Here is a 22,209-nt window from a genome sequence, read left to right on the forward strand (position 1 = left end):
GTGGGCAGAGGAAGGGTGTGGCCAGGACAGTGCCATCTCCCTGGTGTGCCACCTGAGCTGACTTTCAGCCAGAAACGTGTGCCCCTCACCAGGTGTCTTTGATTTGCAGCCTTCTCTCCACGTGCTCTGAGGACAGGTGCCCCCCTGTGCGAGGTGGTGACCCCACAGGGAGGACTGAGATGGGTAGAGACAAGCAGACGTCCTGTCCCCGAGTGCAGTGCTCAGGAGGCTCACTGTGGTCATCATTTCCCACTTCAAACAGTGTTTAAATTTGAGAAATAAAATTGGTAAGACTGAGAAGACCAACTGGGAATTTTCCCCGGAGCATCGCTGGTTCGGTGTGTATTGGTATCTGTCTTCCAGATACCAGAAACAAGAATTTTTTTAAAATCAACGTCCTATTTGTGGCCTTAATGTTATTCTGGAAGGGTCATGTGTACCATTTTATAGGGGGGAGGATCAATAATGCAGTGTTCTGTTTCTGTTTTTGTTCTGTGCTCGTGCGTGTGCGTGCGTGTGCATGCCTGCGTGTGCATGTGCGTGTGTGTGCATGTGCGTGCGTGTGCAGTTCAGCCAGCCTCCTCAGCTAACGCCCTGTGGAAGACAAACTCTGTAAGTGTGGACAGTGTAAGCCGGCAGCGATCTTCGTCAGATCCGCCAGCTGTCCATCCACCGCTGCCCCCTCTCCGCGTGACATCTACCAGTACGTTTTTTTCCTTTTTCCTTTCTCGCTGTTGGGCTTTATGCAGCTGGATGGCTGGGGGGGGGTCTCTCGGCAGCCACTCGCTGCCGGCTGCCCGGCGCTGCCTGGGGGCCTGTGGCTCTTCTGTGGCCCCAGCCCTGCGGCCGCTGCCCCCCAGCGGCGGACTCCTGTCTGCCTCACACCCCACGGGGGCCCTTCACTCTCCTGCTCTGTCTCCCGAGCACTTCAGCAGCATTTCTGTCTCTCACACATTGGCCCCGGGGCTGCCTTTGGCCATTGGGTGGTTCTCGATGCTGGGCTGTGTTCCTGTGGATTATAATCTGGTCTGTGCTCTGCCCTTCAGTGTCACATGTCTGTGAGAGTCTCAGCACCCGGGGGAGGGGAGGGGCTTTTTTCCAGCTGCGAGGTTGGTGGGGGGTCGACTGGAGGGGGGGCCGAGGTCTGGACGCTGTAGGAGGGAGGGGCTCTGGCATCGCGGGCTCAGGGGTGCTTTGAGGGCGCTGAGGGTTTTCCCTGGTTCCCCCGGTTTCCTTACCCGGAGTTAAGGGGGGAGAAGCCCAGCCCTGGCTGCGGTCGGTGTCCTACGCGCACTGGAGGCGGAGCGGGCACGGGGTCTTCGGGACGCTGGGGCGGGGGGCATCCAGCGGGTCTCAGAAGCCCACTTTCGCACTCGCAGTCTGGCGTCCCGGGGGCTGTACCTCTGCATGCTAGAGTCTGCCTTTTGACTTTCCCTTTAAAGCCGAGAAAGGAGAGAAGAATGGCAAAAGGAAAGAAGGGTTAAGCCGACCCCTCCCTGGTCAGCCGGCTCCCTGCGCCCGCTGCCCTGGGAGAGAGGGGCTGCCGGGTCCATGGGTATCAGCGTCCAGGTCCGGGGCAGGTCACCGCCCCCCGCCGCGACCGCGGGACACGAACGCCGGACGTTGAGGGGAGGGCTGCTGTTGGCCGGGGAGACGGGGAGGAGGCGTGGCCTCGAGGCGGGGCTCCCTGCCTCACTGGCCCGTGCGCTCGGGGAGAGCAGCGGCCTCCTCACCTGTGAAACGTAGAGAGTGATACAGCTCGTCCCGCTGCCCCCTCGCGGACCGGGAGCCTTTCCAGCTAGTTCTTCGCAGCCTTTCCTCAGACTGACCGGCCAGCGGCATGGGTGGGGCCCGGCCAGCAGCATGGGTGGGGCCCCGGGGCGGGACCGGCGCCAGACCCAGGCCGGGCCTCCTGCTGCCGCTTCTCCAGGTCCCCGTGGAGGGCGGAAACCCACAGCGGGTTCTAGCTGAGAAAATACTCCCAGGCTCATAGAGGCATTTTAGTCCCAACCTGAGGCTCGGAAAGACTCCCCGCCAGCACTGTTTTCCGAAAATCGTCAATGAAAGTAGGTTTTTTCCTTATGAGGTAGGTAGGGGAAGGAAAAAGGAAGCCCTTATCGCAAGAGCCTCGGGTGAGAAGGCTGGGAGGGGGCGCCTGAAGTGTGACCCTCCGCGTTTCTGTTCTTTCCTCTCTCCGCAGACCCCCTGGCTCCCACGCCGCCCCCTCCGGTAGCAAAAACGCCCAGTGTGCTGGAGGCCTTGAGCCAGCAGAGCAAGCCGGCGCAGCCCGGGCTCCCGCCCAGCAAAGCCCCGCCGCCGCTGCCGCCGCAGCTGCCCAGCCGCCTGCCCCAGAAGAGGCCTGCTCCCGGGTAACGGCCGCTCCTCTGCGTGCCCCTCGGGCCGGGCCAGCTCGGCTGTCCTTGCTTCCCAGGGGCACCAGCCCCGTAACTTCACCTGCTGAGGTTTCTCTGAACGTTTGAAATCTTCCATGTCTCTACTACTGTGACCCCTAAGGTCAAGTGTTACATAACTAAGTGGTTATGCTTCAGGTGTCTAAAAAATAATCAAGAATGTTTAAAATGCAAAAAACTTCATACCGATGTACATCTTATATCCACGTGATGATTTTAGATTTCCGTTCAGTACAGACACCAGGATTTGGGGAGTTAAAGTTCTCAAGACATGAGGCCTCTAGGTCTTATTTGTTGGTCGCTCACAGGGTTATCTCGACTACATGGACCCTCTGTAGTGCAGGACATGTATTTCCTACAAACAAGGACATTCTCCTACATAAACACAGTATAACCAGCAAAATCAGGAAATTAACATGGATGCTACCTTCCAAAACTCAGACTCCAAGTTTATTTAGACACACGTAATACCTAAATACAGTCCTTTACTACAGAGGAATCCAGTTCATGGCTCCCAGTCTGGATCTTTATGGTGGAAAAATGGTTCCTTTTTACTGGAAATGACATTTAGAAGCCAAGATCTGGGTGCTTAGTGTCTTCTTTGCTGTTGGAGTGTCACTGCACTCAGGCCGGCCCTCTGAGTGGTCAGAACTGGGGACACACACACACACACACACGTGTGTGTGTGGAGAGCCGTTTGTCCCTGGCTTGTCCCCATCTGCCTCTTCTGCCCTCCATCCCCTCCCATCATATGTCAGGCCCCAGTTGTGTGTCTGGCTCTGTGCAGAGAACTGGAATAGGGTTCCTCTCGGCTCATCACAGACATTCTTGTCACTTGTCCTTACTTTGAGAGTTGACAGAACTGGTGTCACACCTTTTGCAGGTGGAAATGCCAACTCACAGAAACACGTTTATCCAGGCCCACCCGGCAAGCCTGAGTTAACAGACCGCTGTCTGCCAGCCCTGGGAGCCCCTTACCTGCGTGTCCCTTCCTGTGGTGCTGGGACGTGCCGGGCCCGGGGTTCATGGGGCAGGGTGTGCTGAGCCATGTCAGTCACGGTGGTTAATGGGCAGCAGGGGTCACAGAGTACAGAGGCATGGATAACGCGGGCCAGTGGTGCTTGGACAGGTCCTGGCAGAGCCACCAGGGCCCTGGGGTTGATACTGCCCCACCTGACGTAGGAAGAGACCCAGGCCGCACGGGGAGGGGATGGGGCACATCACGGCTAGAGCTGGTTGGTGGTGCCCAGTTTCCAGCCCAGACCCGGGGCATTGGCAACGGGCTCACATGGGACAGGAGAGCCTCAGGAGGAACCTGGTTTGGGAGTCGGGAACCTTCGATCTAGCGCTGCCCTCTGGACCTCTCATGCTTCCTTTTTCCAAAAAAAAAAAAAAGAGGTAGTTGGATGGCAGGTGATGAAATCAGGTCAACCATTTTCAACTCGAACACAGGTCCTTTAGAAAAGGGAGTGAGGCGGAGCGATAGCGTGCCTTGCAGGCCTCGGGCACCAGTGAATCTATTTTCCCCTTCTTTGTAGGCCTGACAAGTCAAGCCCACTGATCAACAAAGGCCAGCCAAGAGGACCTGGTAATTATTCCACGTGAAACTGGGCTACTTTCTGCTGGGTCTCGGGGGCAAAGTGGAGGGTGTTTCCAGCTGTGGTGAACCCCTGGGTCAGGCCCACTGTCCTGCCCTGGCAGCCACCCTGCCCTCGCAGAACCTCTGGCGCCCCTGCTCCTGGGCTGCTCTGTCCTACGCCCCGCATTCCTGTCCCCCTCTGCTGATAGGGACGGGGGTGTGGGGGAGCCCTGGCGGGGTCTGGGAGTCATTGGAGGAGGTTATGGCGTCTGCCTCACTCTGTGACACCTGCAGGCTGGCACACTCTAGGGAGGTTGCATGGAAGTCACAAGGTTCTTTGGCCTTTAGGGGACTTTCCCTCAACAGTTAGGAAATCTCGGGCAAGTTGCCTTGTGGCTATGAGAGACGGCGTTTATGTCGTTTCTATCTCATGGTGTTGACTGAGGGGGCATATTGTGAAGTCTGTTCATTTTGGCCCTAAAGCAGTGGATCTCTCTGGGACAGAAACTCTGGGTCCTCTGTCCAACGCCGTGGTCACGCAGCCCCCGGCGCCCATGCCCAGGAAGTCACAGGTGGTAAGCGGACGAGCCCCTTCCTTTCTGCCTCTTTGCCCTGGCCAGGAGCGGGTGGGTTATCGTCCAAGGGCTCAGAGGAAACTCTTCCTCTTGCCCTGGTTGGGGTGGGGGAGGCTTCTTCCTGGGCACCTGGTCCTTCGGATCGGAGCAGGATGCAACCCAGAGCCCATAGCCAGTGGGCTGGGCCCTTCCGGCTCCAGGACAGGCCCCCACGTGCCCACCAGGCACCAGGCCGGCCCGCTCCCTGCTCTCTTCCCTTGGCTGGCCTCCTCCTGGAAGTCCCCCTGCCCCGAGCGCACTGAGCCGCCCATCTTGACACCCGTGGGCTCCCAGGCCTGCGGGCGGCCCTCGGGACCAGTTGGAAGCCAAGTGGCCCGGTTCTCTGCCCTGGAGCAGACGCTTCCCCACACACTTAAGCTGTGAGCCCTCTTCTCCCTGACGCAGACCAGGCTGAAGCCCAAGCGGGTCAAAGCCCTGTACAACTGCGTGGCCGACAACCCCGACGAGCTGACCTTCTCCGAGGGGGACGTGATTGTCGTGGACGGGGAGGAGGACCAGGAGTGGTGGGTGAGTCGGGCCCGGGGGTCTGTTCCTGGGCGGCGCCCACTGTGCCCCGCGTGCCTCAGCTGCCCTTTCCGTGCACCCGCTTCTGAGTGGGGTCCTCCCTCGTCGGGGCGGACGGGCCACATGGGCTGCAGTTTGCCGAGCGCACCTGAGGGTTTGAGATGAGGCCCTGGCTTTCTCGGTGGTGCCTCTGCCCGGCGTTGCAGGCTTGGTGGAGTGGGGCGCAGATGGAGAGCTGACCCGGAGGGCAGAGACGCTGGGTGTCGGGCTGGTCCTGAAACCAGCTGTGGCATCCGGGTGGGCGCTGGAATGGGATGAGCGTGGCGCTTCCCCTGATGACCCTGAGTGTCCAGCCCCGGCCAAGGTCAGGCTGGGTGACCTTGGGCAAGGTGGTTATGTTGCTAAGCCACAGCCAGCTCGTCTGAGAAAGGGCGGTGACACAGCACTGTTGCAGCGACGGGCACGGCAGCCCCCAGGGAGAGGTGGCTGTCATAAACTGGGCAGTCGTGCAAACAGCTCCCGCACGCCTGGCAGCGTCTGCCACCTGGGGGCCGCTAACGGCCCAGCTCCGGGGCTTGAGCTCAGATATCAGATGGGTCATGCTTGCCGCCAGGACGCAGCCAGGACTCACGGAGACAGCTCCGCTCTCTCAAGGGCGAGGGGTGTTGGTCAGAGTCCCTAGCCAGGCACCCTCCTGGGTGAGCTGTGTGTTCTCTCTCCAGGGCCTTTGTGAACCAACTCGGGGCCTGGCACCGCCTCTGGCATGGCTGGTTCAGGGGTCTTCTTGTGGCCTCTCCCCTCGAGGGGTTCAAGTACCTGTGGGTCCAGAGCCCCTTCCTCCGTCAGCCTTGCTCCACACAGCGCAGTCGACACCACGGGCGGCAGAGGGGGCGGCAGCTCCTGGTGCCCCTTGGTGCCCGTCCAGGGCTCTGCCCGCTCGCTGCCCACATGGCCCTGGGACAGGTCTGGCCTTCACACTTGTGTACAACCCACCACAAGGATGGGGCTCCAGCCTGACACCAGGCTTAGGCATCTGGAAAACACCTGTTCATTTCAAAAACTGTGGCAAAATCAGAAAGCTATAAAGAAAGTAAATGCTGTCTATAATCTCAGGGTATCCCCCTCACACACACAAAGATAATAATTTAAATTTTGGTGATTTTGTTTTAGATGTTTACTTAACTACTTAATTTACATCGTTGAGATCAGACCTGAGGTATAATTTATATAATTTTCCCAGAGCAAAAGTAAATGGATTTACTGAAGTCTTAAATGCTTTGACTACATTTGGGCCAACTCACATTTGCCACTCTCTGTGACTTGGCAGTGCACAGACTTCTGACATTGTTTCTTCATCCATTTAAAAAAAAAAAAACCAAAAAGGGAGGTCAGGGTGGTGGTCTGATCCTGTGCTGCCTGCCCCCCGAGACCACCAGGACTGAGGTGGGGCGTGTGTGCAGACACCGACTCCCCGCGGATAGAAGTCCCTGCGGGTAGTAGGCCGGCACTATTTGAGACGGGAGCGAAAGGAAAAACAGTTTAGATGTTGTACCCAAGTAATTCTTTCCCAGAAGAGATTCTTCCAAACACATCTTTTTTTTTCCCCTCCAAATGCTGTAATGCCCTTCAAAGTTTCCAGCATTTGGAATTTGTGTAACAACATAACCTTTTATTCATTTCAGATCGGCCACATCGACGGAGATCCCAGTCGCAAAGGAGCATTTCCCGTGTCATTTGTGCACTTTATTGCTGACTAAATTGCTACTGAACAAAAACACTTCTTTTTAAAGTTATGTCTTGTCTCATTATTGGTACCAAAACTCTTGCCAGATAACCTGTTTCATGAATTGTATTGTACGGTAGCCCACTTTCTCTAAGGCCACTGTTCTGCTTTAAAAACTCAAAGGCAATTTATATACATCAATGAATTGTTTTTATAATTCGTGTTTTTCATGAAACATTGCTACACTTTTATTAGGAACAACTGAATTTCCAAAAGGTGAACTGAAAAGTTATTTTAACTAAATAATGAAGATTCTGAATCTACAGCAGTAGTTGAACCCAAAAATGTTTTGAGTGTGGGAAAGAAATTCGTCCTGTTTTTCTTGGCCCACTTCTGGGGTTGGTGACCTTCAGCACAATTCTTTTTAGGAAGCCAGGAAATTGTTGCTTTCAAAGTCCATAGCCAGCCCGCACTTTCTGCTAAAATGCTTCAGTTCACCTTTAAAGACTTTTTTTTCTTTAAAGATACCTTTAAAGATTTCCTTTGAAACCCACCCAATGTTTATTGGAAATGTATACATAAGCGTTGTACTTTCCAGCCCTGGTGTGTGAGGTTGCAACTATCAGTGTATCCTGCATGTGTGTGTAACCTGTTGTGAACAAGCCTACTTGACCCGACTATAGATGGTTTATTATGGCATATGTCACAGCAGTTAATTCAGTTCCAGATTATATTAACTGCATTTCCTGAATCTGGTTAAAAACTAAGGTTGATGGACTGCGAAACAGTTCTTTAAACTAGTTTCTATGCTTTAGGTGTTCGGGATTTGCCTTCCTGAGCCTCCCGCGTCACACAGCTAGAGTACCGTGGTGCAGACCGACCCCCCCATATTACCACAAGACTTGCTGTTTCCTATCGAGTGTACCACTGCCTTCCCTTTCTAGCCCAAGAGAATGTCCACTCAGTTTAGTGTCTTGTATTTATATAATATACGAACAGGAATGGTAGTTACACTGTCTTGAAATTTAATCTGTCCATTTGTTTGTAATCAAGAGCATATCAGAAATCTGTAGGTCCCAGGTAATAAAATACTCTCAAACATCCCAGTTTTACTATTGGAGTCCATCGTATCATTCTTAAGCTACTGGGGGTGGAGGGATTAGGTTGTATATGATAAAATCAAAAATTCATTAGTTTAATGAACTTGACTATCATACCTCTATTTGGTAATTGTGTAAGACTCATGGTAGGTATATTGGAAATTCTGGCACTCTTTGAGAATAAACAGGCATATGATGACCACTTAGATTTTTACCCAAAGCGAAGGAGCGAATTTAAGAAGAGGCTTGGAAAGCAAGGAGACGGACGATGCTGTTAGTGTGTTTGTTATGATGGTACATTTGATTGAAGCAGCCTGTCTTTATTATGCAAGACTCTTGTAAGTACAGAGCTTTTTTTTTTAAATTGCATTGTATTTTTTCATTGTTATAAAGGGAGACAGAATAAACTGGAATGTTTTATGATGTTGTATGGCAATCTGCCTTTCAGAGTTCTGGGAAAAAATGTGTTAGATCTGTAATTAAAGTCTTTTTTTAAAAGCACTACATCTGTTTTCACTAATGGTTAATTTCTGGTTTTGAACCCTTCATTTAGTTAATTCTCTCATAGGTTTAAGAAAGTAAACAGATGTTTTGCACAGTGCACTTCCTATGTATATTTTAATACAACGCTCCCACATCTGTATCTTATAATCAGCTTTTTGACTACTTGGTGCCAGCTGTGTAAGGAATTAAAGTTGATTCTTATCAGCATTTGAACACCAGTCCCGAACTGATATATCAGGTTCACTGGTACATCAATATCTAGGAAATATTTTTCCAATCTACAGTTTGGTGGTGCTGTTGTGCAGTAATTAATACTACTCTTGCCAGAGGAGAAATTATATTAACTTCCCTACTAATATCCTTTCCTAGTTATTTGCTCTTTGCAAATTAAAAAAAAAAAGCAACTGAGAGAAAGGAACACATTGTAGATATCTATTTATATTTAAAGTTTACATGTCATGAACTTAGCTGCAGGATTCTGGCATTTGGCATGCCATTCTCCATCAGATCTGACTTCTAGGGATGGCGACTCAGAAATCTGTCCACAGACTAATGGTTACTGTGTGATCTGTGAAGGGGTGGGCGGGTACCACGGTCCACAGGGTGGATACTGTCTGAGATGTATGATATTCAGTTCATTCACTTGATTACTTCGGTCTAGTTGCAGCGCAACTGTATATACTGTATAACCTAAATCAGTTCTTATTTTCATTGTCCTAATTAGAGCATGTTTAATAAGTTTACTCTTCTTGTTAGCTAGTCCTTTGACTGGAAAAAAATAAAATACTTTTAAATGGACATGGTGTTTTTCATGTTTTTAATCTTTAGTAAAGCACTATATATAAAAACAGTCCTTTTAAAAATACACTAGCCTACTGAACATGAGATTCTTTACAGTGTGTGACTTTTAACGTGAGCAGTAATCTTTGAAGGTTTTATTACTTCTAATTACCCTGAAGATGATTATTGCGGGTTACCAGCATGTCATCCTGACAGTACACTTTTCAAGTTTTCCTCTTTGTGACTTGAGTTGGCAGTGTCACCTGCCGGTGCTGCAGGATACACGGCCTTGGTCGTCCTCAGAAAGTTCTCCATGTTCATTCATCACCGAGGGCACTTCTGCGACACGTAAAGGTTATTAAGCTTATTTGTGTTTAAAAGCGACAAATGACGTTGCTTTTTTAGTCCCAGTAGGTAGGTAACTTCACTGAGCGTTAACTCACTGTTAAATAAGATACATTTTAATAGAAAAACAAACGACTGGTATTTTATACATTGCGTTTCTTCAGAAAATCCAGAGCCAAGGATCGCTCATGTTTCCAGAATAGTTCAACACCACCGCAGAGTGAAAACAGAACTATTGAGAAAACAGCGGAACTTGCACGTGAAGTCTGCTTCCCCTTGACTGCAGAATTCAGGGTTTCTCAGATGTCAACACAGAGTCAAATGCAGTGGATAAAACTTTGCAGATTGCTTGTGCTTGTTCCTACGTTAAGTGAAAAGATACAGTAAGAGTTCATAAATCGCTTCCCGAAGTAAACGCGACCCTCCTAACGCCTCTCCTAAACCTACACATCACCAGTTTTGGAAAGCCCCAGACACGGCCTGCCGGGGTCACCGTGTTCCTCCGCCCCTCAGGAAGTGCACGCGGTAACACAGGACCCCGTGGCCTTCGGGAGGGACCCTCACGAGTCAGAACAAGGTATGGAAAGGCGTGGCTCTGCCCTGGAGGACACACCGCTTTCCCTCACCAGCTTTACATCTGCTGGCCTAACAAACAACCTGCAGGAGGTCTGGCCCGGCTGACCTGGGGCCTGATTGATATACTGATTTCTCCTGTTATGCCAGGTGTTTGCTAGGCACATGGCAGAGAGCATCTCTTCAGCCTTTGAAAAGACTAAACAGTCTCTGGTTTTGCCACTTTGTTTGATGAATTATTAGACTAATAACCAAGGAGACTGAAAACCTCACCAGGCTGTGGCACTGGTAAACCCACAGGTTGTATTCTTCGTTGCTCGCATCTGTGGTCTTCAGAGCCAATAAGCTTTTTCCTGCCCCCAGACCATCATCATAACACACCATCCGGATGATTAAATATAGAGCATGCCGATGCAAAACATCCTGCAGGAATCAGGGAGAAGAAAGACCGTGCTATTTTACATGCTTCTCCATTCTTAAAATGCATTTTCCTGTGCAGAATTTATCATGAGGTTTTAAACTGAGCATATCCATCCATGGATCGGGCAGAAGGTAGTTTCACAGATTTTTCACCCAGTTATTGGCTCAGTTATGGGCCAATTTGCCTTTAGGATCATACCTTCCTACTTAAGTTCTAGGAAGACGGAGTGAGATGATCTAAGTTCACGATCCCGTCCTCTATGCCCAGCTTCCAAGCTGATGCCTGCTCTGAATCGGCATGGGGTCCTAAGCTGAAAATGCATTAGGGGACCAGCCGGGGGAGGGGAGGGGAGGGGATTGGCTTGGGCCCTACACACACAGAAGCAAAAGCCCCTATTCATTTACCCTAGGAAATTGGTCACTTTTAAGGCCAGGTGCCAGAAATGTTTACAAGCCAACCACTCTGCAAACAGAAGCAGACCTAACTACAAGAGGGCCCTTCCCAGCCTGAACTCCCCAACACCTAAAACACATTTTCCCCCTTAATTAAATTACTTACATACTGATCTGACGTGGATACTTTTATGCCATACTTGGAAACTCCCATAATAAATTCTTCCTCCAGAGGAACAAAAGGCAACTTTCCATCTTGCTTTAAAGTAAAAATAAATTACATAATATACATTTTAAAAAATTATGTTTCATTCCTAATTCTGATTGGTCAATTTTAGCATCTGGCCATCATAAACCCAAACCCTTTAAAGAATGTGGGGCATACAACAGCCCAGCAGGAATTTCTCTCCAAAGAGGCAGAAGAAGTATCCCCCCGACCTGTTTTACAGTCTGCAAATTTGACCAAAACTCAGATCCATGTACCCCATGCTTACTGTTAACCCCAGTTACAAACTGATACTCCTCACAGATCCCAGCGAGGCTTAAATAAATACTTACATTAGAAACATTAGAAAAATGAAGGGCCTTTACTCAAAGTTTATACTCATGTCAGCACATTAAGTGACAGGTAACATGCAGCAAGAGCCATTCTTCTCAGCCGCTTTACATCTTAGCCGGGTGTTGGGTATGTCTGGTATTCCCAGCGCCCCAGGGCTTTGGACAAGTAAACGCTGCTTGAAGAATGGTTACTCGGCTCTCAAAAATATCAGTCAGTATTTTGAGCTATTCAGAACAAGTAAAACAGCACACGATGCCTGATGGTTTCCCTAGCAGATGGTCCAGTTCTATCTGTTAAGTAGCCTAACTTGCCTTCTCTAAAATAAATATGATGTTGCTGGCAATCAGCAGATATTCCATACGGTCAGTGTTTCTGTGGAACCATTTGCCTGCACTAAAGAGATGATGGTAAACGAGCCATGTCCACCTGCCTTAATTCTTGGGTCCTCACATGCAAGAGTAAACTCTTGCCAATCATTTCTCACAGCAGGTTAAATCAATTCCAAGAATCAACAGATGGGCTAATAGCAACGCTATCGTCAATAATAGAATTCTGATAAGCCCCATTTCTGCAGTGATGTGAGAAATTGAGCAGTCCTTGTCAGAATGAAATGCCTAGTGTACTTTTGGGAGAAAACATTATTAGCAATCTTTCAGTAGAATACTTTACTTAGATTAGTTGTTGCTTGCACGTTGGAATGACTTTATATTTCAAACTAAAGGCTGGGATAATTGTGTTTGCCCAGACTACCAACAGTTGTCTGTTAAATGGCAGATTAGATCAGCTGATTTCCCCTGAGACACCGGAGACTTCCTTCACTTTCATGAGGATATGAAACAGTATATTTAAGGATCCCATCTCCATGAGTTAAGAGACTATATACTCTTAATAGTAACCAGCACGCTATAAATTGATAAGGGACTCTTTCCATTGCAGTAATATCCCTTTGTTAATGAAAACAAAGACAAGCAATTCCATCTTCTAGAAACTTGGGAAGCAAGTTACTAACTGTTGACAGTATTAAGTCTTCTGGCTCATCCACTCCCAACTCTGGCAAGGGTACGGACCTTACAATACTTTAGGCGCAAACCTCACACCTTGATTTGTCTTAATGTTCACATTAAATTTTCCTTCGTGGTGATTTATTTTTTTATCTTCTTGACCAGGATATATTTTTGAAACTTACCTCAGTTCTTGTTGGAAACAGGGTATGAATAAATAGATATGGTAGGTCAACACCACTATGAATTAGATTATTCAAAGAGCTGAACCTAGTTCAACGGAGATACAGTAAGACTTGCCAGACTTTTAGAGATAAGCTTGTGGTGTGTACCCAGCCACCGTACTCGGCTCCCCATTTTTTTATTATATTTTTTGTGTGTGGTGCACGGGCCTCTCACTGTTGTGGCCTCTCCCATTGCGGAGCACAGGCTCCGGACGCACAGGCTCCGGACGCACAGGCTCAGCGGCCATGGCTCATGGGCCCAGCCGCTCCGCGGCATGTGGGATCTTCCCGGACCGGGGCACGAACCCGTGTCCCCTGCATCGGCAGGCGGACTCTCAACCACTGCGCCACCAGGGAAGCCCTCGGCTCCCCCATTTAAACAAGGGGACTTTTTCAGTCAGCCCCAGAAAAAGTGAAAAGCACTGTGTGAAGGAAGGGACTGTGTCCCTGTGCTCCTCTTCGACTCGGTATCCAAGGTGCCCTGTACCTCCTCTGACCCCAGCGCTCAGTAACAACTAACAGTGATAAAAGCGTGGCTTCAGGAGAAGCAGTGAGGAGACCTGGAAGAGTGTTGTCTTTCTCCAAAGCCATGAGTTCACTCTGGAATCTGAGAAAATTGAACTTTTTTTTTTTACCTGGGCGACATCTATATAATTTATCAGGTCTAGTGGCCCTTCGAGACTTTTTCCCTCGGAGAGTTTCAGTTTCTCAATGGCACCAACGTATTTTATTCGAAATTCTGCACAGGTGTCTGAATTACTGTTGCTTTGTCCTAAAGGTGAAAAGAAAAATTGTAAGAGTAAGACTTCAAAAGAAATAGTTGCATTACAGGGTATCCTCAACCTCTCCCCAGGCAGGAAATAGACAGTGTCATCAGAAGTTAACCTTTAATAAAAATTTAAAAATTTTAAATGCAAACTTTTTGATGTCATGGGAAAGAATTAAAAATTTCACTAACCTTTTCCTCAGTGACTCACAATGTACTGAATATATAAAAATCTCAAAAGGAATAAATTATTACTATGCTTCATTTCTTCTTCAAAAAGAAGAGAACTAAATTGTCAATTTGACAATGATTGAGTACCTTTGTAATGCATATGACATTTAATTATTTTTTGGTTTCTTCTCCCTTTTTACCTTTCACTTTTAGCTTTCTTTCCTGATTCAGGAAACCTGATCTACCTCTCCCATTCAGTCAGAAAAGACCAGAAAATTTTTTTTTCAATGTAGATGGAATAATGCCAGACAGGAAGTCCCTTACAAAACAGATGGTAATAGGTGAAGAACTGTGTGTGCCGTAAAATCCAGCCAGTACAAAAGTACCACAAAGGATTTTACAACGTCTGCAATAGTAAAGGAATACCCTGTGGTCACTTTTAGATTATGTTTATGTAATAAAAAGATGCCCACATTTTTAATGTTTTAAAGCATCTGGAAGTAAAGACAATAGACCTTATGCTACTATTCTCCCTTTTACATCTTCTCTCCCACTCCTACCACCTTTTATGGATAGAGTCGCCTATGATCCCGAAAGGAAAAGGGGAAGGATTTTATACAAGAAAATGAATGTAGTAGGTTTCCAATTACACACCGGCTAGCAGGTGGGTCAAAAACCACCTTTTGATTTCTGAAGAGCTGCTCCTTTTGGGGGGCTGCATAAATGTTTTCAAGGGCCTATGACAGATGCTCCCCTCGTTACCACATGCTCCTGATGTTAACTTTTTTTAATCAGCAGGACGTTGTCTTACCCCCACGAAGAATGTAATTCCGAAATAATTCACAATCGGCCAGCCCATTTCTTACAAAGCTATTTTGACACTTCTAAACTGTCACCACGAAGTTTTCCACAAGTTTTTGCTCCACGACCATTAAGAGCAGTTTCCTCCAAGGCAGCGGCTTTCACCACCCACCCGCCACCCCAACCTGCGTTCCACCAGATCTTGGACCATTTCTGGCAGAGCAGAGGAAGAAAACCCCAAATACTCAAGGACTCCCTGTGCTACTCTGGCAGAACTGCACAAGCGTCAGTTAGCAGCCTTCGCCAAAATGATCCGCCCTCCGTACCTGAGCTCTTGGTGGAATCGGTATCGAGGCTCGCCACGGTGCTGGATCGCGAGAGCCCCCCAAGGCTGGAGTCTACAGACTGACAAATAACAAAACAACAGAAAAACCGTAAACGCAATTAGAAGCACTATCTTCTCTCAAGTTCTCTACCAAACGTTCAAATGACTTATTATAGTTGAATTAACACATATAAAATCAGGTCAATTATTCAGGTAGATCGACTTGACAGATTTTTCTAAAGACAAATTCCTTAGCAAACTTCCAGAAAAGCAGACAGTCCCAACTGCTCTTGCCATCACACAATATTGGATAAACGTGAGGTCAACACTCCCAGTTTAAATGAGAGCCACTACCTGTATCTCTTTGTAAGATACCTGATATTTATGTCATATGTGAAAACCTACACCTTGCTTTTGTAATATTTCCAAAGAACCCCAAAAGAACCCTGTGCAGAAAGCAGGCAGGGAGTTAATATTATCCTGTTTAGTAAATGAGTGGAGAGACACAGAGAGGTGAAGTGATTTACCCAAGGTTACATCTAGTAAATACCCTAGATCTCTAATCTACGTCTCCTAATTCTCACCCCAGCATCTGCAATGACTCCAGCTACTACCTGGCCTACAACAGGTAAACACAGGCCGACTGGTGGACCACAGCATAACTGCAATGTGAATTACAAAGAAAAACCAACAAACCTGTTAAGCAAAATTTAATGAATCATACATGTTAATATAGTTTGTTCTACAGCATCATACTCTCATTTTTTAGAAATAACAGTAAAAACTTCTGATTAAACAAATCACTTATTGGGAATTCTCTGGTGGTCCAGTGGTTTGAACTTGGCACTCTCACTGACGGGGCCCAGATTCAATCCCTGGTTGGGGTACTAAGATCCCACAAGCTGCACAGCTCGGCCAAAAAAGAAAAAAAATCACTTTTTTACACTTCAAATCAAAATTAAATTTTAAAAGTACACTCAAAATTTTCGATGTTTAAGAAGTGAATCAAGGTGAATGCAAAAATGTATCAAGCCTTACTGCTTCCCTTTCTTAATAACAGCACTTCTTGGAATGTAAACTAAGAGCAGAGCCGTATGCACACGGAAGTTCAACATCATGTGTGGTTCTGACAAATCGGAAAAAAACCTAACTACTCAAAGGGTGACGGAAGGGGAGTTGGAATTAAGATGCCGTTACGAAGTCAGGCTGGCTTCTGGGAAGCGTGTGACAGAGTGAGGTTCTGTGCTTCAAATTACCCCTCCGCACGGGAAAAGCAACCAGGTTGTCAGAACCTAACAACCCTCAGAACAGAAGAACAGGAAGGGAGAAACTGGCCTAGTTTTCTGAGGTTCCGAATCGTAACGGCAGACGCTTACATCATCCTGGCACACAAATCTGAGTCCCAGCACCCTGCTTAGGAACCGAACGAGGCTCGCCATCACTCGGGGTAAGACCTCCCTCTGGGCCTGCGGCCCTCCTGCACCTCTCTGGCCCTGCCTCCGCCACCTGCCCAGGGCAGCAGGTCCTTCAGGAATCAGAAACCGCGCTCTGGTCCTACTCTGCGAGCCGCAGGTCAGCACGTCTCCCTTTATCCACTTTCTGATCTAGAAAACAGGAAGCTGGGCCTGATTCCCAGGCTGAGGTCCTCACACTTAGGTAACAGCGGGTGGGTCTCAGCTAGCTGCAGGAGTTCCGAAACCTGACAGGAAAACGGTCAGTTTTCCCATTTAAGACTGCACAGGACTGCTAAAAGGTCAGGTTTTGGTGCTTTTGGCTACGTGCTGACAGCTCAGTGACAACACCGCTGCCCTTGCCTGCTGGAAACTCCCGAAGGGCAGTGGTGCGTGTGTCCGTCCCTGGGCGTGGCCGTCGTCACCCAGGGCGCTGCCCACAGGCTGGTGAGAGGCACCCCGGAGGTGGGCACCCGTGCGTGTGGGCCGAGGGCTCCTCTCCTGCCTCACCCAGTCCTGGCACTGGGCACCGAGAGCTCACAAGGGTGGAGAATGACTTAAACAGGCTCTCTAGTCCTAGTCTAGCGGACCCAGTGGACCAGGACTTGGGACTCGAAGGGTCCCACACACTCACACCAGGGCATTTTCCTCACTATCCAACTAACTCACCGTGACTAAACAGAATTATAATTTGCACACACACCTCAAGCCCTAGAATTCAAGACATCCAGCTCCCTGAGTGCCTGCAATTCCTGTCATATAAACAATTTAAAAATCAGCGTTTCAATGAGACCGTTCGGAAGTCCCGATCCCTCCAGGTTAGCGGAGTTAAGAACTCCAGAAAATCTACCAAAACAAAATAAAATTAAATCAAGCGCACAATGCGTGTCGAGTGCAAAAAAATGAATGTGAAAAACCTCTAGTTTGAAGAACATCAGCAGGTCTGCCGGGGTTAGTACCCTTCACGCAGCATCGGTTAGAAGAAACAAAATTCTCACCACTTAACGACTGCGGCCTCCACGCCATCACCCCTACCTTGCTCTTAGTACTGATTTCACTACTCTGGGAGCTGCTACTGCTGTGTCGCTTCTTCCCTTTCCGGAACATCTTCCACCATAGCTCGATCCAGAGGCACGCCCCCTGGAAGAACAAGCGTTGGTTAGGTACATTGAGAAAAGCAACTTTAAATCCCTTTACACGTAATAGGAATAAAAATAAATAAAAACCATCAATTCCTCCCAGTTCCACGGCGTATTCCTTTTACTTGAAACATAAATATTTTCCGTTGACCACAAAATGTGGGTATTATTCTTTTTCATTCTTATTCTCTTTTTGAATCACAAGATTCTAACCCAATAAACCAAAAAGGTAGGAACCTTCTTGGCATCTCTGGAGGTGTGAAAAGCACTGTTCAGAAGTAACATCTAGTTCTCAATATATTCAAGTGCCTGCCTTCCCTTTAACCAACTCAAGACGTTAGTAAAATATGTGACATATCAGTTTATCAACCACGTCACTGTCTCCGGTTCCTGTTCTGTGAATGGCAGGGCTAAGAACTGAAGGCGCTGACACATCTCGGAAATGTGCATTTTTCTTGAAGTCTCCAACTATCTTTAAGTAAAGGCTGACATGAAAACCTTGCCAGGTGCTACCTCTCATCTCGTTCCAGTAAGGCCAGGGAAGGAGGTGACCTTAAGTTTCCCAGAGCCAGGCTTATGTATCTCTTTTTTTAAATTTTCGATTTCTCCTTGCACATTTCATAGGAGCACATATATTATACTTGGAAAATTACGAACTAGCCTGCATAATGTTTCATAGTTCAAGTACTTCCAAACACACTGTCTCAATTTATCCTCACAGCAACCTGGTGACACAGATGTTCTCTGAGGGTCTCTGCTGGAGCTCTAGGCCCCCCATCAGGGGGCTTACAGAAGACAGGTTAGAATCTGCATTCTGTAGACAAGGGAACTGTCACCCATCTTTCAGGAGGATTTATGAATACAAGAACCTAACAAATGTTTCCTAAAGGTTGGTTCTACAGAGGGAACAAGAGAACCTGCTCACTACAGAATCGAACACTATCTTATCGTCTTCAAACGTTCAACAGACAGCAGTCTGCACAGATAGCGTCCTTTCATTCCGACATGGTGAATTCTTGTCAGAAAAACAAGGGACCTGATGAAGGAAAAGAATGAGTAAATCACGGGGTGGTCAATGCATGCCCCTCTCCAACACACAGTTTCTCCCATTGAATCTGGAGGGCCACCCCCGCCAAATCCACTCACTAGCATCTGACCTTAGGCCACTGACCCAAAACTCGACTCCTGAGCCCAAGCTTTTTAATCAGCCCCATCAGCCAACTTATTTCTATATCTCTGCTTCATTTGTGGAGTAACGAGAACATGTGATTCATTCATTCGTTCCTGAGTAGCCAGTGAGCACCTACCAGGTGCTGGGGATACACCAGTGAATAAGACAGAAAAAGCCCCTGACCTCAGGGAGCTCATTTTTAGAGGGAGTAGACAGACCAACAGGGAAACCAAATATAAAACACATTATTTGGAAACAATAATTGCTACGAGGGGAACTAAAGCAACTTAAGGAGATAGTGATCAAAAGAAGGGGGGACGATTTTAGACAGAAAAAGATGTTCTGAGGAAGCGAGAGTTAAGCCCTGAGGGAAGGAGGGGGCAGCCGTGAACGTGGAGGAGAAGCTCCGAGAGTGGACGTCCTTCTGAGCACAGACCGGTGAGAGGCCAATATGACTAAGAATAGGAGGAGGAGGGAGGGTGACAGGAGGGAAAGAGCCACAGGAGACCTTGCAGGCCACAGCGAGAGCTGGGGTTTTGTTCTGGGTTTCACAGGAAGACTCAGAAGGTTTTAAAAAAGCAGTCAGGTGATACGATCAGATTTCTGTTTTAGAAAGATGACTGGCTGCTGGGTAGGGAACTAGTTGCACAGGACAAGAGTAAAAAGAGGGGGCCTACTTAGAAGGCTTCCGTGGATAATTCGTTGCAAACGATAGCCCTGCCATCACAGGATACTTCTCGGTTAGAAAGAGAAGGCAAGAGGGCCTCAAGGTGTGCACAGAACTGGGTTAACCTGGCAGCATAACATACCATAATTGATGGGCTAGAAGGTCAGTGTATAGCATATTTAAGCACATTATATTTTAAGTACATATAAGTACTATATATATATAGAAATAACAATTTTAAATATGATTTTTTAAAATTTGATAGTATTGTTATGAAATCCTGAAGCATCTCTTCAAATCCCTGGAATACTAGAACGATTCGAAAATCACTACTTAATAAGGGCTTTGCAACTCCTTAAGACTTTCTTTCCATCATCAATCTAGGAGCTGAAGGGGAAATGCATTTACAAAAACCTTTGATATCTGCCACTATTTTGATGCATGTTCTTAATTAAGCAAGTCATTCTTGTCTCTAAATTATTCGTGCATAAAAATGAGACCGAAGATACTGTCACTTGGGTGTTCCACAGACTCATCAAAGGCCAAAAGGCCAAACCAGAGCCCATCCTCTTCCCCTCCACAGCAGCCCCTCTCCTCTCCCTTTCAATAAATTCCATTATTTCTGGTAGAAACCAGGAAATCACCGACTCCTCTCTGTCCTCCAGCCCTCACATCCAGCCAAGTCCAAGATGCACTGATTATCCCACCTGAAGAGTTCCCTCATCCATGTCTCTAAACAGGGCCTGCATCATCCTAGACTATGGCTATACAGAAACACTTTTTCATTATGTGATGAAAGCAATGGACCCTTAACCCATAAAAATGCACAAAGTCTGGAATACAATGTAAGGAATTCACAAGCCATCAGGAGATATTTCAAGGGTGAGGGACCTTGTCCTGAGACAGACTGGGACCTGGAACACTGCTGCAGTGACTGCAAGTGGACAAACGTCTTCTGAGTAACAGATACAAAGAAACTATAAAGGAACTAAAAATAACTGCGTGCATGCACGTGCAGTTGGGGCAAATTCTGGACAACAAAACACAAAAAGACCAAAAAAACCCCAACTACCACTTCTGAAGAGCAGAGAGCCAAAGCAGGGTCCTGCGCGTGCCCCCTGCGCTCAACACCGCCAGGGGGTGGGCAAAACACCTCAGCCGCCCCTCTGCCCCACCCCTGGACACACCCCTACCCTCACCCCATGTAAGGAACGAGCTCGCCCGCCTCCCACCGCTCTGGCCCCTTTTGGCGGGGAGGAGCGAGCAAGGGAACCTGTTACTTGTTTTCGCTCCCCTCCTGCAGCTGCAGGAGCCCCACTCAAGCCCTGCCTGAATTTCTGGACTGGCCTCTTATCCATTTCTACTGATTGGGAAGGCCAAGAACCCTGGTCGGTATCAGTCCCAGCTGGACTCCTTGCCGCTTCAATTCTGTCATCAAGCTCCAGCTGAAATGATTTCTTTAAAACTCAAGTCAGATGCCACTTAACCTGCTTCAAATCTTTTGTTGCCTCCTCAAAGTTAGAGACTGAAGTCAGGCTCTTTGCCAGGACACGCAAGGTCCTCCATGACCGGGCTCGTGTGGACCCCTAGTCTCATCGTCCACAACCAGTTTCACACTCAATTAATCTGTAAGGAATGCATGCAAACTGGCTTGCGGTTCTCAGCATGCACTCAGCTCCCTGTTTCCACACTTTGCTCCTGCCATTCCCTCTGCTTAGAATGCTCTTCCACCTTCTATTTATTTGGCTAACCAGTCACCTTCCAAGACTCAGTTCCGGCTTCTCTTCTAGAAAGCCTCAGGTTGGGCAACGGGATGGGTCTTCCACAGCTTGAGTTTATACCCTGATCTCAGCATTAGTTAGCTACTGTCTACTCGTAACTATCTCACTCAGAACTGTGAGCTCATCAAAGACCAGGGCTAGGTCAGCTCTGTATATCCGATGCCTGCTACAGCCTGGCAGAGGCCATGCTTAATGAACCGGAGAACCTTCTTGTGAGATAACATCCAGATGACAATTCCCACGTCCTGAGCACCTACCATCTGCCACCCAGTGCCAGGTGATATGTTTTATACACTCACATACACACACACCCTTATGCCATCTGTGTATACCTCTGACCCTCTCCACTGACCAGCAAGGTTGCAGTATTACAGCCCCTTTCCAATGAGGCAGCCAAAGTGCAAAGTTGATGAAGCAGCTTGCCCAAGGCCACCATGGGGCCAAGTTTGGAACCTTGGTAGAGTTGGCTCCAAAGCTCTTTCCACACCCCGCCCAGCTCCTGTCGGGAGCGCCTGCCACGTGCCGGTGACAGTAAACAAAACAGACGCAACCCCGGACCCGCGCTGCGGGGAAACAGCCACGACGCGTGGAGGAACCAACAGGATCCCGCACAAAAAGTGAACGGTCTCCATCGCCCCTCAAATCAGAGCCTGACATGAGGAACGTGGGGAGCAGCCCCGCGGATGCTCTCACTCCATCACCCTTCCGACCGGACCCAGACACACGCCACACGCCACACCCGTCGTCACCGGAGCTGCAGTCCCACCCCAGACAGGAATTGGCACCGGGGCACTGTCTCCTCCCGCAGGCCCGGGCCCGCTCCTCGGCTCCCGCCGCCGGCCCCGCGCCGCCTCGGGGCCTGGGTCCCCCACCCAGGGAAGGCGGGTCCCGGTGGAGACCGTGGCCCCCGCGGCCCCACCCATCCGCCCCGCCGCGAGCCTCCCCACCGGAGCCGCCCTCGGGACCCGCGTTCCCGGCCAGGCTCAGCCCAAGCGCGGCGAGGGCCGGGCTCTCACCTCAACGCCGACTGCGGTCGGGGTCAGACACCCACAGCCTAGGCAGCCCGAGCCGCGGCAGCCACTCCGTGTCAAAAGCCAGCGCCCGCTTTTCGAGGCCCGTGGCACCGCCCGCCGGGCCTCGCCTCCGAAGCCTCGCGCAGGCGCAGCCCTGACCCCGCCCCCGGTGC

The 22,209-nt window shown here is 48.8% G+C and overlaps 2 protein-coding genes across 4 annotated transcripts in view; one reads left to right on the forward strand and one right to left on the reverse strand.

Annotated features, from left to right (window-relative positions):
• ASAP2 (ArfGAP with SH3 domain, ankyrin repeat and PH domain 2) overlaps window positions 1-9,186 on the forward strand; it is a gene marked incomplete at its 5' end in the record, with an annotated part of 157,407 nt that extends 148,221 nt beyond the window's left edge. Inside the window, 5 exons of one of the 2 annotated variants that reach the window (XM_082672195.1) lie at window positions 2,201-2,369; window positions 3,950-3,999; window positions 4,474-4,565; window positions 5,010-5,132; window positions 6,812-9,186. In XM_082672195.1, the coding sequence (XP_082528321.1) occupies window positions 2,201-2,369; window positions 3,950-3,999; window positions 4,474-4,565; window positions 5,010-5,132; window positions 6,812-6,886 (509 nt within the window). In that variant the 3' untranslated portion in view covers window positions 6,887-9,186. The remainder of the gene's footprint in view (window positions 1-2,200; window positions 2,370-3,949; window positions 4,000-4,473; window positions 4,566-5,009; window positions 5,133-6,811) is intronic. The other variant, XM_082672196.1, reaches the window with a different exon arrangement.
• A 177-nt stretch (window positions 9,187-9,363) lies between these two features.
• Window positions 9,364-22,175, reverse strand: ITGB1BP1 (integrin subunit beta 1 binding protein 1). Of its 2 annotated transcripts, XM_082672198.1 has the most exons (8): window positions 22,040-22,175; window positions 18,330-18,440; window positions 17,301-17,405; window positions 14,816-14,894; window positions 13,387-13,523; window positions 11,134-11,226; window positions 10,428-10,577; window positions 9,364-9,942 (listed from the first exon to the last, which is right to left on the reverse strand). In XM_082672198.1, exons 3-8 carry the CDS (start codon window positions 17,370-17,372, stop codon window positions 9,871-9,873), a joined length of 603 nt encoding a protein of 200 aa, XP_082528324.1. In that variant the 5' UTR covers window positions 17,373-17,405; window positions 18,330-18,440; window positions 22,040-22,175; the 3' UTR covers window positions 9,364-9,870. The 2 variants fall into 2 exon arrangements, with proteins under 2 accessions (XP_082528324.1, XP_082528323.1); XM_082672197.1 differs by lacking the exon at window positions 18,330-18,440 and having other exon boundaries at window positions 9,367-9,942.
• Between the last annotated feature and the right edge of the window lie 34 nt (window positions 22,176-22,209).

This window comes from Grampus griseus, assembly GCF_964374135.1.
Source record: "Grampus griseus genome assembly, chromosome: 15".
NCBI classification, from domain to species: Eukaryota; Metazoa; Chordata; class Mammalia; order Artiodactyla; family Delphinidae; genus Grampus; species Grampus griseus.

What these genes read in the sequence shown, in the direction of transcription:
- ITGB1BP1 (XM_082672198.1), bottom strand. Translation starts at nt 17,372, where the DNA reads ATGTTCCGGAAAGGGAAGAAGCGACACAGCAGTAGCAGCTCCCAGAGT. An exon ending in ATTATATAGATGTCGCCCAG is followed by an intron (nt 11,227 to 13,386) that starts GTAAAAAAAAAA and finishes TTTACTTTAAAG; the next exon opens with CAAGATGGAAAGTTGCCTTT. An exon ending in TTTACCAGTGCCACAGCCTG is followed by an intron (nt 9,943 to 10,427) that starts GTGAGGTTTTCA and finishes CACTTAACGTAG; the next exon opens with GAACAAGCACAAGCAATCTG.